General features: G+C 45.5%; 1 protein-coding gene across 3 annotated transcripts in view; it reads left to right on the top strand.

Moving 5' to 3' along the window:
* washc3 (WASH complex subunit 3) overlaps window positions 1-17,719 on the top strand; it is a 39,467-nt gene that overhangs the window by 8,463 nt on the left and 13,285 nt on the right. For all 3 annotated transcript variants that reach the window (XM_038780379.1, XM_038780380.1, XM_038780381.1), the window contains 2 exons: window positions 4,549-4,668; window positions 17,485-17,598. In XM_038780379.1, the coding sequence (XP_038636307.1) occupies window positions 4,549-4,668; window positions 17,485-17,598 (234 nt within the window). The remainder of the gene's footprint in view (window positions 1-4,548; window positions 4,669-17,484; window positions 17,599-17,719) is intronic.

The following is a 17,719-nucleotide window of genomic DNA, read 5'->3' as shown; positions in this document are numbered from 1 at the left end:
CAGCGCGATTCTCGCCCCCGCCGAATCTCTGGTGGCAGAGAATTCAGGACACGGCGGGGGCGGGATTGACGCCGGCCCCCGGCGATTCTCCGACCCAGCTGGGGGTCAGAGAATCCCGCCCCTGTTTACTCCAGAAAAAGAACTAGAGAAACAAATATTAAATCAGTAGGTTAGTAGGTGGCCATTCATCCCATCAAGCCTTCACCAACCCTTTGAAAGAGCACCCTACCTCGGCCCACTTAATGCACCTTATCCCCGAAACCCAATGTAACCTGCCCATCTTTGGACTGTGGGGGGAAACTGGAACACCCGCAGGAAACCAAGTCTTTTGGGACTTGTGTGAGGAAACCCACGCAGGCACGGGGAGAACGTGTAGTCTCCACATGGGCAGTGACCCAAGCCGGGAATTGAACCTAGGACCCTGGAACTGTGAAGCAACAATGCTACCTACTGTGTTATTTCAAGTTCACCGAAAAGGATAAGCTCGATTCTCGCTGCTTTCAAACCAACAGATTAGTTATTTTACTTCAGTTCCTGAAGAGCAACACGCTGCTGGTTTTGAAAAATCCTCAGCTACGGACTTCCGGTGGTGGCCATTCTCTCGCTCAAGGTGGATATTTCCGGTCTTTCCCCGCCCGAAGGGTGTAGTATTTGAGGGAAAAGCTACAAGAGTGCCTGGGGAAGGTAATACTCCTGGTGTGGCTGGGCATGGATCAGTGGACGAGGAGTGCCCATGATAAAGAAAGAGCTGTTGGAACAGGAGAGTGTTCATGGTGCGTCACAGGTAAAGATTGCGGAGACATGGGGGGTGCATGTTGCCTGCCCAGCAGTTGGTGGAGTTCTTGAACAACAGGTTCCAATAGCACAGGAAAGAAGTCCAGGAAAACCTGACCAAGGTTGTGGAGCAGCTGAGATCTGCAATTGAGCGAGTCGAGCAGAGGCTGCAGTCCCAGGGCCGAACGAGTCAGAAAGTGGAGGAGGCGCTGGGGCAGCGTGAGGATTTGGATGCCTGAAGGCATTGAAGGTGTGCAGTCTGCTGTGTATGTGGCAAGAATGTTGGAGAAGTTAATAGGGGAGATGGCCTTTGATCGACCTCTCTAGGTGGACCGAGCACGCAGGATGCTGAGGAGGCCGCCACAGGAGGGCGAGCCACCAAGGATGATGGTTGTGCGGCTGCATCGATTTTTGGTCCAATGGGCGAGGCAGACCAAGTGGTGTACCTGGGAAGGAAGTCAGCTGCGGGTCCACCAACACCTGGGTGTGGAGTTGGCAAAGAGGATGGCCAGATTCAACTGGATAAAGGCAGCCCTCTTTGCGAAGTGGCGGATGACTTTCCAAAGACAAGGGGCTGGATTCTCCACTGTCAGGATTCACCGTTGCAGCATCATATTCACGCCCAGGGATTTCCCGACGGCGTGGGGCTGCCCACAATGGGAAATCCCATTGGCCGGCTGGCGGGACGGAGAATCCCACCATTGGCGGGTGCGCACAGCGCCAAAAAACAGACGGAAACTTTATTTTTACACGCCAGAGGAGGCAGCAGAGGGACAATGGACTGGGATGTGTGTGAGGACATTGAACTTTGGAGAAGTTTTGTGTGCTTTTTGAAATGTCTGTGGTTGGTTATTCCAGGGCAGGTCTTGGCAGGAGAGTAATGATGGTAAGTGTACCTTTTGCTCCTCTTTTGGCAGTTGGCAGGAGGGCCACCATGCTAGCTGGGCAGGCTAACTAATGGGAGTGAAGTGCATGGTTGCCAGGAAGAAGTTGTGGGGGTTAGTTTTTTTGTTTGGCGGTGGAGGTTTGCTGACAAGGGTTTGGTTGATGTGGCATAGTTGGGAAGGGATCAATAGCGGTGGACATCCGAAGGCGGGCCTTGAGAGGCTAGGGACCCGGAGCCGCCAAAAGCGGACATGTGGGTGAGTGACCTCTCAGAATTCCTGAGGTTGGAGAAGGTCGGATTCGCTCTGAGGGTCGGCAGAGTGGTTCCACTGGAGGTGGAAACCGTTTATCAATTTCCTCAGGGTTGATTGTGGGGTTGGCAAGAGGGAGGGTAAGGGGATTAAAATGGGGAAGACAGGATGTGGTGGGGGCATTGATGTCAGGGTGGCAGGTGGGTTGTGATTGTTTGAGTTGTTTTGTTAAGTTTTGTGTACATGTGTGAAAGTGCCTTGAATAAAAATTCAGCTACCAGCTGCAGGCAGCAGAGAGCGAAAAACAGCTCCCTTCACTTCTGAGGCCTAACCACTTGTGGAAGGTTCTCTTCGAAACATCACCCAACAGGAACCAATCACGACTGTTGTCAGGCAGAACACTGTCCCTGGCCAACCCATTGATTGAACACAAATTAGAACAAAGGAAATAGACAAGAAGGTGCACAGAGATATAGGAAAATTGGAATTTGGGCAGTGCTTCTGTTCAAGCAAGAATTGCAGAAATATTGCAAACAGAGGTTGGGGAACAGAAACCCTGGCAGTTTTTTTTAAGGAACTGGTTCAATTCATTTCCTTTGTTCTAATTTGTGTTGGTCCGTGGATCAATAAATTCAGTGTGCTTTTAAGTAGAGAGCAGAAAGTAGAAGACTTGAAATTTAAAACAATCTGCTTGCCAGTATACTGTATTCTGGAGAAAGAGAAGCCAGATTCTTCGACACCAAGTAGATGGGATCATCTGGTGAGGGAGGCAATTTGATTGGTTAACTGGCAATCAGTAGGTTGGCCAGGGACAGTGTTCTACTGACAACAGTCAGTGATTGGTTCCTATAGGGTGATGTTTCTGAGAGAATCTTCCAGAAGTGGTTAGGCCTCAGAAGTGAAGGGAACTGTTATTCTCTTTCTGCTGCCTGCTGTCTGTAGGTGTTAGCTGAATTTTTATTCAAGGCATTTTCATATATATACAATATATTCAATTCATGTTGGGTGTTGTAGACGGAGGCAAAGCCTCCACAAGAGGCCAGTCTGACAGGGTATAGCTAATTATTCTACAATGGTCACAACAATCACTTCTCTCATCTCCCTGCAGGGTTACTTTCCCCGAACTGCTTCCAGGTCGGGGTTTATATCCTGTGGGAGCTCCTCCAATTGGGATGAAGCTCCGCCCTCTAGCCACCTGGGTAGCTCACAGGAGGGGAATCTGATGTTATACAAGTTGCGTCCCAATAGGGTGTCATAACATTGGGGAAAGTGATATAAGGCTATTCTGAAATAAAGTTAAGGAAGCTGATGGTTAGTTTGGAAGAGAAGACTTGACTGATTCTGTTCTTCTGCCCAAAGGATTACTAAGTATAAATGCAATTTGACTACAATTTTGGTTCCAGGTTTTGTATCGAAATATTGGAATTTCCTGGTTTTGATTTCATTCCTCAGGCATTTATTATATTCCATGTTTTGAGGTTGTTGAAATCAATGTCCATTCTTGTCACAAATTCTGTAGTTTTAATTTCCAGTAAGGCTGCTTTAAATTATTGATGTCGGTTCAAATAAAATGTCATTACTTCAATCATTTTGAAATGATGCAGAATTTACAATATCATACAACTTGTGTTTCTCTCTCTTTGCCCAAAACAAAGTATTCTTGATGTCAACCTTGGCTCAATGGGTAGCACTTCTACCTCTGTGTTTAAGTTCCACTCCAGAGACTTGGCCAATGATCTAAGTTTACCTTTCAGTGTGGTACTGAGGGAATGCTGCACTGATGAAGGTGTCATCTTTGCATAAGACCGAGGACCCTATCTGCCCTCTCAGATGACTGCAAAGGATCCTTTGACTGTTTGATTAAGAGCAGGGCGTTCCATCAGTGACTGGAGCAATATCTATGTCTCATCCAACAGTACCAAAAATGGTTAATTTATTGTATTGCTATTTGTGGTAGCTTGGCTGCCACATTTCCAGCATTACAATAATACATGCACTGCTAAAGTACTCTGTCAGCTGTGAAGCATTTTGAGGAACATCCTGAGATAGTGAAAGGCATTATATAAATGCAAGTTTTTTTTTAAAGCGTTTTTGTATATATGCAATTTAGATGAACATCTCTTTTTCTGGTTCATGGGCAGTGGGTTTATAAAACTATTTTGACTGGCTCAGTAAGATTTCCAAGTGATGGGCCTATAAATCTCAAAATTGTATGGCCCAACTCCAACTTGAGAAATAGCAGCGAATAACAGAACATTTATTGATTTGTGAATCATATAAAGCCAACTCTGAAGTTAATTGACAGTTTGGCAAGTTGCATTTTTCTGGCCTGAGGATCTTTTGAATATTAGGTCATCCAGTTCAGAATGAAATTTACTTCATTGCCGAGGAAGACACTCGTGGGTTCAAGCCGTACTCCAGATATCTAAGCACCACCAGCTGTCACACCCAGTACCAGTATTGACTGGATATTGCATTGTAAGTGGTGCCTGTCTTCAAATAAGATATTAAAACTGAGGCCCCACCTTCCCCTTCGGGGTGGGAGCAGATGATGGGAAATGCTTCATGACTTGCGGCTTTACTAAGCTGGTAGATTGCACACGTTGGCCGTTTTAACCTGTTATTTTGTGGCTTGCAGCTTTCGTCAATACCTGGTCTGGAAGAAGTCAAAGTAGAAACGGCAAACCAGGATCAGAATTTTGCAAACGGTCCATCCACCGTTACAGCAACAAGCCAGCCTCAGCCGTCCCCTCCTGAGGTAAAGATTTTATTATTTGTTGGATGAAGTGAGGATCCGATGAGGAGCTCCGGAGAATTTTGTTTATTCACACAGTGAGTCATGACGATTTGGAATGCGCTGCCTGAAAGATTGGTGGAAGCAGATTCAATATGGAATTCTATAAATACTTGAGATAGAAAATTTTGCTGGGTTATGGGAAAAGAGCGGTGAGTGGAACAAATTAAGTTGATCTTTTGAAGAACCAGTGCAGGCATTATGGCTGAGTGATTGTCATGTATGCACGATTTGATGGACACAAGAGATTATAAAGTTCAAGCAGTTTTCCAAGTACAGCTCCATTGTATTGTAGAGGACATTATCCAAACTATAGAGGTCCCAAACAGTAGACCAGCAGGAATGAACAATGCAGTTAGAGCTAACTTTGCAACTCCAAATTGCCAACATCCATGGCACAACACCAAGTTGGTAGCATCCATGTCACAACCTGCTGGCTTGGAAAAGGGCATTTACCAGCTCCGTGCTGGCCTGCAATATACACTGATTCTATATTGGACCTGGAGAGTTCAAGCTGATTAAAATCCAAGGCTTGTACATCATGCCATGGGCATCAAGATTCTGGCTTGTGGATTATATGCAGCATGTAAGCCCTAGTTATCTTCCAAAACTCAATCAATCCTTTTTATTCACAGGATGACAAGGCCAGAATTTATTGCTCAAAGTCAGTGCAGACTCGATGGGCTGAATGGCCTCCTTCTGCACTGTCGGATTGGTTCCAACGTATGGTTCCAACGCCAGATTACATGTCTAAGTCAGGACTGTATGTGACTGGTGTTCCCACAACATTGCTAATTTGAGAAGGTGGTTATGGGCCTTTTGTTTGAACTGCTGCAGTTCTTGTTATGGGCTGCTCCCTGCTCCCATGTGTGTCTTAAGTAAAGAAATCCAGGATATTTGCCCAGTAACAGTGGAGGCTAGCATTGCTGCCTCACAACACCACAGACCCAGGTTCGATTCTGGCCTTGGGTCACTGTCGTATGGAGTTTGCACTTCTTCCCCGTATCTGCATGGGTTTCCTCCAGTGCTCCAGCTTTATCCCACAGCCCAAAGAATTGCAGGTTTGGTGGATTGGCCATGCTAAATTGCCCCTTAGTGTCCAAAGTTATGTAGGTGGATAGGATGGGGCAGTGGGCCTAGGTAGGGTGCTCTTTCAGAGGATCAGTGCAGACTTGATGGGCTGGATGGCCTCCTTCTGCACTGTAGGAATTCTACGGTTGTATGGTTCCAGCACCCGAGTACATGTCCAAGTCAGGACTGTATGTGATTGGTGTTGCCACAACATTGCTGCTGCTGTTCTTCTCTGGTGAAGGTCACAGGACAAAGTGTTGGTGTCTAAGTAATCTTAGTGAGTTGCTAAGGTGCATCCTATAAATTGTGCATATGATTGTGCAGTGCGGTGTGCTGGTGAGGGGTATTATTATTGTGTTCAGTGGAACAGGCATTAAACAAGTGAACTGCTCTCATTTGAACTGTGATATTCTGCACTTATTCAGGCCAATAGTGAGTAAAACCATCATAACTCTGTCAATTAATTCTCAGTAAGAAGTCTTACAACACCAGGTTAAAGTCCAACAGGTTTGTTTCAAACACGAGCTTTCAGAGCGCAGCTCCTTCCTCAGGTGAATGGAGAGGTATGATCCAGAAACATTTATATAGACAAAGTCAGAGATGCCGGACAATGCTTGGAATGCGAGCATTTGCAGGTAATCAAATCATTACAGATCCAGAGAGAGGGATAATCACAGGTTAAAGAGGTGTGAATTGTCTCAAGCCAGAACAGTGGGTGGAATTTTGCAAGTCCAGGCCAGATGGTGGGGGGTGGATGTAATGTGACATGAATCCAAGATCCCGGTTGAGGCCGCACTCATGCGTGCGGAACTTAGCTATAAGTTTTTGCTCGGCAATTCTGCGTTGTCGCGTGTCCTGAAGGCTGCCTTGAAGAACGCTTACCCGGAGATCAGAGGCTGAATGCCCTTGACTGCTGGTGTTCCCCGACTGGAAGGGAACATTCCTGCCTGATGATTGTCGCATGGTGACCGTTCATTCATTGTCGCAGTGTCTGCATGGTCTCGCCAATGTACCACGCTTCGGGGCATCCTTTCCTGCAGCGTATGAGGTAGACTACATTGGTCGAGTCGCACGAGTATGTGCCGCGTACCTGGTGGGTGGTGTTTCCACGTGTAATGGTGGTATCCAAGTCGATGATCTGGCATGTCCTGCAGAGATTGCCCTGGCAGGGTTGTGTGGTGTCATGGTCGCTGTTCTGAAGGCTGTGTAATTTGCTGCAAACAATGATGTCTCAGATCGTGTTTTCCGGGTCCTTAAGGGGGAAGGGGAGCAGCCCCAAGCCGTAGTCCACATTGGCACTAATGACATAGGTAGGAAAGGGGACAAGGATGTCAGGCAGGCCTTTAGGGAGCTAGGATGGAAGCTCAGAGTGAGAACAAACAGAGTTTTTATCTCTGGGTTGTTGCCCGTGCCACGTGATAGTGAGATGAGGAATAGGGAGAGAGAGCAATTAAACACGTGGCTACAGGGATGGTGCAGGCGGGAGGGATTCAGATTTCTGGATAACTGGGGCTCTTTCTGGAGAAGGTGTGACCTCTATAGAAGGATGGTCTACATCTGAACCTAAGGGGCACCAATATCCTGGGGGGGAGATTTGTTAGTACTCTTTGGGGGGGTTTAAACTAATTCAGCAGGGGCATGGGAACCTGGATTGTAGTTTTGGGGTACGGGAGATTGAGAGTAGAGAGGTCAGGAGCACAGATTTGACTTCGCAGGAGGGCTCCAGTGTTCAGGTTGGTGGTTTGAAGTGTGTCTATTTCAATGCCAGGAGTATACGAAATAAGGTAGGGGAACTGGCAGCATGGGTTGGTACCTGGGACTTCGATGTTGTGGCCATTTCAGAGACATGGATAGAGCAGGGACAGGAATGGTTGTTGCAGGTTCCGGGGTTTAGGTGTTTTAGTAAGGTCAGAGAAGGGGGCAAAAGAGGGGGAGGTGTGGCGCTGCTAGTCAAGGACAGTATTACGGTGGCAGAAAGGATGCAAGATGGGGACTCTTCTTCCGAGGTAGTATGGGCTGAGGTTAGAAACAGGGAAGGAGAGGTCACACTGCTGGGAGTTTTCTATAGGCCACCTAATAGTTCTAGAGATGTAGAGGAAAGGATGGCGAAGATGATTCTGGAAAAGAGCGAAAGTAACAGGGTAGTTGTTATGGGAGACTTTAACTTTTCTAATATTGACTGGAAAAGATATAGTTCGAGTACATTGGATGGGTCGTTCTTTGTACAATGTGTGCAGGAGGGTTTTCTGACACAATATGTTGACAGGCCAACAAGAGGTGAGGCCACATTGGATTTGGTTTTGGGTAATGAACCAGGCCAGGTGTTAGATCTGGAGGTAGGTGAACACTTTGGAGACAGTGACCACATTTCGGTGACCTCTACATTAGTGATGGAAAGGGATAAGTATACCCTGCAGGGCAAGAGTTATAGCTGGGGGAAGGGCAATTATGATGCCATTAGACATGACTTAGGATGTGTAGGTTGGAGAAGTAGGCTGCAAGGGTTGGGCACACTGGATATGTGGAGCTTGTTCAAGGAACAGCTATTGCATGTTCTTGATCAGTATGTACCAGTCAGACAGGGAGGAAAGGGTAGAGCGAGGGAACCGTGGTTTACCAAAGAAGTGGAATCTCTTGTTCAGAGGAAAAAGGAGGCCTATGTGAAGATGAGGTATGAAGTTTCAGTTGGGGCGCTTGATAGTTACAGGGAAGCAAGGAAGGATCTAAAGAGAGAGCTAAGACTAGCAAGGAGGGGACATGAGAAGTCTTTGGCAGGTAGGATCAAGGAAAACCCAAAAGCTTTCTATAGGTATGTCAGGAATAAAAGAATGACTAGGGTAAGAGTAGGGCCAGTCAAGGACACTGGTGGGAAGTTGGGTGTGGAGGCTGAGGAGATAAGCGAGATACTAAATGAATAATTTTCGTCAGTATTCATTCAGGAAAAAGATAATATTGTGGAGGAGAATGCTGAGACCCAGGCTATTAGAATAGATGGCATTGAGGTGCGTAGGGAAGAAGTGTTGGCAATTCTGGACAAGGTGAAAATTGATAAGTCCCTGGGGCCTGATGGGATTTATCCTAGGATTCTCTGGGAAGCCAGGGAAGAGATTGCTGAGCCTTTGGCTTTGATCTTTAGGTCATCATTGGCTACAGGAATAGGCCAGAGGACTGGAGGATAGCAAATGTGGTCCCTTTGTTCAAGAAGGGGAGTAGAGATAACCCCGGTAACTATAGGCCGGTGAGCCTAACGTCTGTGGTGGGTAAAGTCTTGGAGAGGATTATAAAATATACGATTTATAATCAAGTAGATAGGAATAATATGATTAGGGATAGTCAGCATGGTTTTGTGAAGGGTAGGTCATGCCTCACAAACCTTATCGAGTTCTTTGAGAAGGTGACTGAACAGGTAGACGAGGGTAGAGCAGTTGATATGGTGTATATGGATTTCAGTAAAGCGTTTGTTAAGGTTCCCCACGGTCGGCTATTGCAGAAAATACGGAGGCTGGGGATTGAGGGTGATTTAGAGATGTGGATCAGAAATTGGCTAGTTGAAAGAAGACAGAGAGTGATGGTTGATGGAAAATGTTCAGAATGAAGTTCAGTTACGAGTGGCGTACCACAAGGATCTGTTCTGGGGCCGTTGCTGTTTGTCATTTTTATAAATGACCTAGAGGAGGGCGCAGAAGGATGGGTGAGTAAATTTGCAGACGACACTAAAGTCGGTGGAGTTGTAGACAGTGCGGAAGGATGTTGCAGGTTACAGAGGGACATAGATAAGCTACAGAGCTGGGCTGAGTGGTGGCAAATGGAGTGGAGAAGTGTGAGGTGATTCACTTTGGAAAGAATAACAGGAATGCGGAATATTTGGCTAATGGTAGAATTCTTGGTAGTGTGGATGAGCAGAGGGATCTCGGTGTCCATGTACATAGATCCCTGAAAGTTGCCACCCAGGTTGATAGGGTTGTGAAGAAGGCCTATGGGGTGTTAGCCTTTATTGGTAGAGGGATTGAGTTCCGGAGCCATGAGGTCATGTTGCAGTTGTACAAAACTCTAGTACGGTCGCATTTGGAGTATTGCGTACAGTTCTGGTCGCCTCATTATAGGAAGGACGTGGAAGCTTTGGAACGGGTGCAGAGGAGATTTACCAGGATGTTGCCTGGTATGGAGGGAAAATCTTATGAGGAAAGGCTGATGGACTTGAGGTTGTTTTCGTTAGAGAGAAGAAGGTTAAGAGGTGACTTAATAGAGGCATACAAAATGATCAGAGGGTTAGATAGGGTGGACAGCGAGAGCCTTCTCCCGCGGATGGAGGTGGCTAGCACGAGGGGACATAGCCTTAAATTGAGGGGTAATAGATATAGGACAGAGGTCAGAGGTGTGTTTTTTACGCAAAGAGTGGTGAGGCCGTGGAATGCCCTACCTGCAACAGTAATGAACTCGCCAACATTGAGGGCATTTAAAAGTTTATTGGATAAGCATATGGATGATAAGGGCATAGTGTAGGTTAGATGGCCTTTAGTTTTTTTTCCATGTCGGTGCAACATCGAGGGCCGAAGGGCCTGTACTGCGCTGTATCGTTCTATGTTCTATGTAATGGTTTGTTTGAGGTTGCGCGGTTCTTTGAAGGCCAGTAGTGGGGGTGTGGGGATGACCTTGGCAAGATGTTCATCTTCATTGATGATGTGTTAAGGCTGCGAAGAAGATGTCGTAGTTTCTCTGCCCCAGGAAAGTACTGGACGACGAAGGGTACTCTGTCAGTGGTGTCCCGTTTTTGTCTTCTGAGAAGGTCGGTGCGGTTTTTTGCTGTGGCGCGTTGGAACTGTCAATCGATGAGTCGAGCGCCATATCCCGTTCGTACGAGGGCACCTTTCAGCATCTGTAGGTGTCTGTTACGCTCCTCCTCGTCTGAGCAGATCCTGTGTATACGGAGGGCTTGTCCATAGGGGATGGCTTCTTTAATGTGTTTCGGGTGAAAGCTGGAGAAGTGAGCATCGTGAGGTTGTCTGGGCTTGCGGTAAAGCAAAGTGCTGAGGTGACCGTCCTTGATGGAGATGAGTGTGTCCAAGAATGCAACAGAATTTGGAGAATAGTCTATGGTGAGTCTGATGGTGGGATGGAATTTATTGATCTCATCGTGTAGTCGTTTCAGTGATTCTTCGCTGTGGGTCCAAAGGAAAAAAATGTAATCGATGTATCTGGTGTATAACGTCGGTTGAAGGTCCTGTGTGGTGAGGAAGTCTTGTTCAAACTTGTGCATGAAGATGTTGGCATATTGAGGTGCGAATTTGGTCCCCATGGCTGTTCCATGCGTCTGGATGAAGAATTTGTTGTCGAAGGTGAAGACGTTGTGATCTAGAATGAAGCGGATGAGTTGCAGAATTGCGTCTGGAGATTGGCAGTTGTCGGTGTTGAGGACTGAGGCTGTTGCAGCAATGCCGTCGTCATGGGGGGTGCTGGTGTAGAGTGCCGAGACATCCATTGTGACGAGGAATGTTCCTGGTTCAACTGGTCCATGGGTGCTGAGTTTCTGTAGGATGTCCGCCGTGTCGGGACAGAAGCTGGGTGTACCTTGTTCGATGGGTTTCAGGATGCCCTCAATGTGGCCAGAGAGGTTCTCGCACAGGGTCCCATTGCCTGAAACAATAGGATGGCCTGGTGTGTTGGCCTTGTATATTTTTGGGAGGCAGTAGAGATCTCCAATGCGGGGATTACGTGGGATGAGAGCACGTAGGGTGCTCTGAAGGTCTGGATCCAAGGTCTTGATCAGTCTGTTGAGTTGGCGGATCTGTTCCTTGGTTGGATCTGCGGTTAATTGCCTGTAGTATTCCTGGTTGTCGAGTTGTCGGTATATTTCTTTGCAGTAGTCCGTTCTATTCAGTATGACGGTGGCCCCTCCTTTGCCTGCTGGTTTGATGACAATGTTGCGGTTGGTCTTGAGAGCGCGGATGGCGTTGCGTTGTGCTTGGGTGACGTTCGGGGCTGCCTTGTGAATGCGACTGATGAATCTGGCATTGACACGACTTCTGACGGCTTGAGAATATATGTCGAGTCTAGGGCAGCGGCCTTCCGGAGGGGAACAGATCCGCCAACTCAACAGACTGATCAAGACCTTGGATCCAGACCTTCAGAACACCTAAATGTTTCTGGATCATACCTCTCCATTCACCTGAGGAAGGAGCTGCGCTCCGAAAGCTTGTGTTTGAAACAAACCTGTTGGACTTTAACCTGGCATTGTAAGACTTCTTACTGTGCTCACCCCAGTCCAACGCCGGCATCTCCACATCATAATTAATTCTCAAGGATAGGAGTACATCTCGCAAGGCTAGTATTTATTGCCAATCCCTAATTGCCCTTGAGAACTTGGTGACCAACTTCTTGAACGGCTGTCACTGTGCTGTATTTTATATTAATCTTTTAATTCCAACTCTGGGAGTGCAATGACCTTGCTGTTGACACCCATTTCCAACATGTAAAACTGAGTACACAAGCCTGCCTCTGAGCTACAACTAGCTGATTTAATGCATATAAATCCTGGGAATTGGCTCAGATTCTCCCAACCAACACCAAAGTGACAGTGTAAATATACTTTTACGGTCATGAGAGTAAAACAGATTGACCCGGATCCCTGTATGTCAGCAACCTGCTTGACTACCCAGGTAAGACCAATCTCAAATAAAACACCAGGTCTTTGCTCTCAGAATGGGATTAAAGACCAGTACAGTCCCAGCCTGTGCATCCTAATCAATTACTGCAGTTGTTATCAGCACCGTATATCCCTTTGCTGTAAGACTGTTTTTAATAAAATCTTTATTTCAAGGGCATTGGTGAAGTAATTTAAACCCCAGCTTATTTGTTTTAAAGGGCATATTATGTAATTATTGAAGATCATGTGTTCACCCATTGCAGTATAATCAAGTTGTGATTGCACAATTAGAGCAAGAATGTTTCCCAGAAGATGACTTGATATGAATAAATAAAATTGGGAATTGCATTTGACATTCAAATTAAAAGTGAAGCAAGTCGAAGGATGACTTCATGTGGAAAATCTGCTGTAATAGGAGTTCTGAACTGGAGGATGTCTCACTGGGAATGATGGATTATGACAGGAATCTGTGGTATTCCCCATTGCTGGGGAGCTATTTTAGTTTGATAGGCACACAGCTCATGGCAGAACCTTAAACATTGCTTCAGAAATGTCATGCATTGCTGATTGCCATTCATGTGATATCTCACATATTTCAGCTACCCTTTGCTTATCATGTATAATGTTTGGTCTTCCATTACCGAATGTTTGTTGACTCTGTACAAAAGGTAGGTTTGAGCAATTCTGTGGCCACAAGTGTCATTGTGGCATCTTTGGAGGGTTGGAGTCAGGTGGGGTGCAAGGTGATCAACACCATATTCAAAACAAGTGGTATATATGTCTATTTTCAGGAGAGGTAGTTCTGGGGTGAGCATTGGGAAGGAGCTCTGGATGCACTTTTTTTTTTTGGACTACTTTCTGAAAATTAGCTGCCTTCCCCTCAAGGCGGCTCCTCTCCATATACAAAGTAGCTCACCCAACTAATGTAGTGCAGACAATGCTAGCCCTAGTCTGTTAATCGTGTATAGAAAACCCATTTGAACTGTGGAGTGAGTGGAAAAAAACCTGATCTATCTAGGGATATTGACTTTTCAACAAGGCATTTTACAGGAGCATAATATGAAATGTTTGATAGGGTTCACGATTGTATTTTTAACAGGCTAGGTAAGTGTTGATGGGCTTGATTTTTTTTTCCACCACTTCTTGCTTCCCATTTTAATTTGTGGTCCCTCGTACTCACTGACCTACATTGCCTCCAGCAAAGCCTCAGATTTAAGATTGTCATCCTTGCTTTCAAAATCCCTCTGGCCTCAATATCTTTATAACGTCCTCCAGCCCTGACAAAATCTCTGCTCTCTTCCTACTCCGGCCTCTTGTGCATCCCCAGTTTCTATAGATTCAGAATTCCCTCTCAAACCTCCAAGCCTGCGATAAACCCTCCCTACTTTTTTTCTATTCATGATATGTGGGCTTCACTGGCTGGGCCATCATTTAACGCCCATCCCTGAGAGCATTTAAGAGTCAACCACGTTCCTATTGATCTGAAGTCACATGTATCCAGACCCAGTAAGGATGACTGATTTCCTTCCCTAAAGGACATTATTGAACCAGATTGACAATTAACAACTTTAGACTTTTAATTCCAGGTTTTTATTGAATTCAAATTTCACCATCTGCGGGATTTGTACCCGGGTCCCCAGAGCGTGACTGGGTCTCTGGATTACTAGTCATAGAATTTACAGTGCAGAAGGAGGCCATTCAGCCCTTTAAGTCTGCACCGGCCCTTGGAAAGAGCACTCTACTTAAAACCCACGTCTCCATCCTATCCCCGTAGCCCAGTAACATCTGGGGGCAATTAGCATGGCCAGTCCACCTAACCTGCACATCTTTGGACTGTGTGGGGTGGGGGGAGGACCGGACCACCCAGAGGAAACCCATGCAGACACAGGGAGAACGTGCAGACTCTGCGCAGACAGTGACCCAAGCCGGGAATCGAACCCAGGTCCCTGGTGCTGTGGAGCAACGGTGCTAACCACTGTGCTACCGTGCTGTTCAAGCAATAATATCACTACGCCACTGCCTCCCCCTCTATCCATCTTTAAAGTGTTGCTTAACATAATACCTCTTCATCCCAAGCTTTAAGATGCACCTTACCCTTGTTCTGATATTAAGACATTCTAATCTCTTTGTGTGCCGCTATTAACACCCTTGTTAGCCCTTAATTGGCCTCATTTAATTCCCTTTGTCTTTCAGCCCACAACATCTTTGTCAATCTCCACCTATTCCTGGCCCTCTATCTAGCCCCATTTCCCCCCACCCACAACACATAAATCTGACCCTATTTCCAGTTCTCCAGTTTCGACAGAGTCCTCGAGATTCGAAACGTTAGCCTCCTTCTCTCTCTGCAGATGCTGTCAGACCTGCTGAGATTGTCCAGCATTTTCTGTTTTTGTTTCCGATTCCAGCATCCACAGCAATTTGCTTTTTTCTTAAAATCTCCTTGTGTGCCTCGGTGTCAATTATTTTGAAAATGCTTCTATGATGCCCCTGAGGCTGTTTTACCACTGAGTCACTATAAATATACATATTTTTCAGTGCTTGTAATTTAAAAATCTTGCATTCTAATCTAAAATTGAACTTGGAGTTGAGTAAAGAGCAGAAGAGTTTCATATTTAATGTTCCTTTTGTGTAAATGTTCCATATTGCCATGATCCAGCTAGCCTGCAGTAAGCAAAGAAGTTCAGAATTGTGACTGCTTAGCTGTAGGGTTCTCAAAGCTGGAGTCTTCAGACAGGTTCTGTTGTGCCAGGATTCCTTATATTCCTGATCAATTGTGAAGAAATGGTTAAATAAAGAATTATATCCTGCGCCTACATTATCTTGTAACATGATTAAATATGGTGTTACATTAAAGCTGGTTATATTAGCACAACATGAGCTTTTTGATCCTTTCTATACACAAGATAATCAAAGCTTCCACTTCAGTGTAGTACTGTACACTCCCTGCCATTTATACCATCTACACATGTCACTGGCACTCCCTGACTCATTCTAATCATTTGCCATTACCAACCTAATCAACTACAACGGCTCCACTTTTAGTGTATTAGTGGGCCAACTATTTTGGGTGTGCTTTATCATGAAATCCTTCTTTTAACAGATGACCCTGCTTCAGTAACCGCAGGGTTCCGTCTCTCACCCATTTCTCGTCTTCCGACCAGCTGCTAGAGAGTTTGTTCTTCTGCTTTCCTTTCTTGCTGTGCTCTCCCATTCGGTTGGATCTAAGGTCAGTGCTACGACCCCACAATGTTGCACGGATTGACAGGGTAGTTTTCCATCAGTTTTGGTCCCAATGTGTTCAAAGAAAAAAACAAGTGCTAAAAAATGCAGTGGATTCTTTTTTAATGTGCATGATGGATCTCCCTCCTATCTCCTGCTGCTAAATGTTGGGAAAACCAAAGCCATTGTCTTAAATTCCCTAGCAATGGGCTCCATTCCTCTCCCTGACATCTTGCTTTCTGAGGCTGAAACAGAATATTTGCAACTTCGTCATTGTTTGATCCTGGATAAGCTTTTGATCTTGAATCCGCTCCATCATTTAAGGACACCTAGTCTAGACCAGAGCATTGCCTATTTTCAACCTTGCCTCAACTCTTTTTGTTGCTGAACCCTTCATCCATTCTTTATTACCTCTCGTCTATTTCATTGTTCTCTTGGCCAGCCTTCCATCTGTGCCCTTCATATTTGAGAATATTCAAAACTCCTGCTATCAAATCATTCATAACCTTGGTGTCCTAATTGTCCATAAGATGAGTGTCCAGTGCCATATATGCTGCATCATTAAGATTTCTTTCACCTCTGAAACATTGTCCATTTGAAACTTGCCTCTAAGAAGAACAAAAAACCCTGAAAACTCAGCAGGCCTGGCAGTATCTGTGGAGAGAGAAACTGAAACTGAGTTAACATTTCGAGTCCAGTGTGATTCTTCGGAACAGACGACTCCCTTTTCAGTTCTGAAGAAGAGTTATATTGGCCTCAAGATATTAACTCTGTTTTTCTCCACACAGATGCTGCCAGACCTGTAGAGATTTTCCAGCACTTTCTGTTTTTATTTTGGATCTCTAGCATCTGCAGTATTTTGCTTTTATTCCAATCTTGCCTGATATTGCTGAAACTATCATCATGCTTTTATTACCTCTGGACTTGACTACTTCAATGCTCTCCTGGCTGGCCTCCATAAACATGAACCCTCGTGTAAAACTCTTGTTGCCTATATCTTAGCTTGGATTTTGTTTAAGCAGCACCTTAATTTTAAAGTTTGCATCCATCTGGGTTTGCAAATCCTTCCCTTGGCCTCACCCATCCCTCTCTCTCTCTCTCTCTCTCTCTCTCTCTCTCATTTCCTTCAACCATACAGCTCTCTGAGATGTGTTGATCCAACCTGGCCTCTTTTCCATTCCTGATTTTAATCACTGCACCATTGCTGGTCATGTTTTCAGCTACTTTGACCCTAAATTCTGAACTTCTCCCTCCTCCCCTCTTAATTCTCTCCTTTTAAAACGCTCCTTAAACGTACGTCATTGACCAAGCCTTTGGCCACCTGTCCTAATATGTCCTCGTGTGGTTCGCTGTCAGATTTTGTTTGATGCTCCTGTGAAGTGCTTTGGGACATTTCGCTATGTTAAGGATAGTATATAAATGTAAGTTTTTTATTGTTACTATATTGGTTTTACAGCCTGCCGCTGCCTAGAGCAGGCAAATCTCATTCATACCAACATGCCTGTTGTAAGCGGTGGGGGCGATACCTGGGAAGGCTGCCTTGTCAGATGCAAGAATTTTGCTGCACTTGCCTATCTCACTAAACTTCGGAGTAACTGGCTATAGATGACATATTTCTACGATGTTCTGAAAGTGGATCTGCCATGCCCTCCTTCCCCTGCCATCAGTCATCCTTGAATACATGGGATATTTTGACTCCATCTGTCTCTGTTCTGTACTTTCTATATGAGGAAATTTGTTGAATAGATTTTCACCTGTTTGTTCAAATTAATTACATTTGATTTGTTTCATTAAGATTTTGATACACTTGATGTTCACCTCTAATTGTGGTTACTTTTATTTTTCAGGTCCAACAAAACATTGAATCTACAACCCAAAGCAAAGAAGATTCTCTGACAGAAAATACTGTAACTGTAGCCAAAGATCCTCGATATGCAAGATACCTGAAGATGGTGCAAGTGGTGTGTTGATTTTCTTTTTCTTTATGAATGGAGTCGACGGCAGCATGGTGGCGCAGTGGCTTAGCACTGCGGCCTCACGGCGCTGAGGTCCCAGGTTCGATCCCGGCTCTGGGTCACTGTC

The sequence above is a fragment of the Scyliorhinus canicula genome, chromosome 20 (assembly GCF_902713615.1).
Source record: "Scyliorhinus canicula chromosome 20, sScyCan1.1, whole genome shotgun sequence".
NCBI lineage: Eukaryota > Metazoa > Chordata > Chondrichthyes > Carcharhiniformes > Scyliorhinidae > Scyliorhinus > Scyliorhinus canicula.
This window is presented reverse-complemented; position numbering and strand designations above follow the sequence as displayed.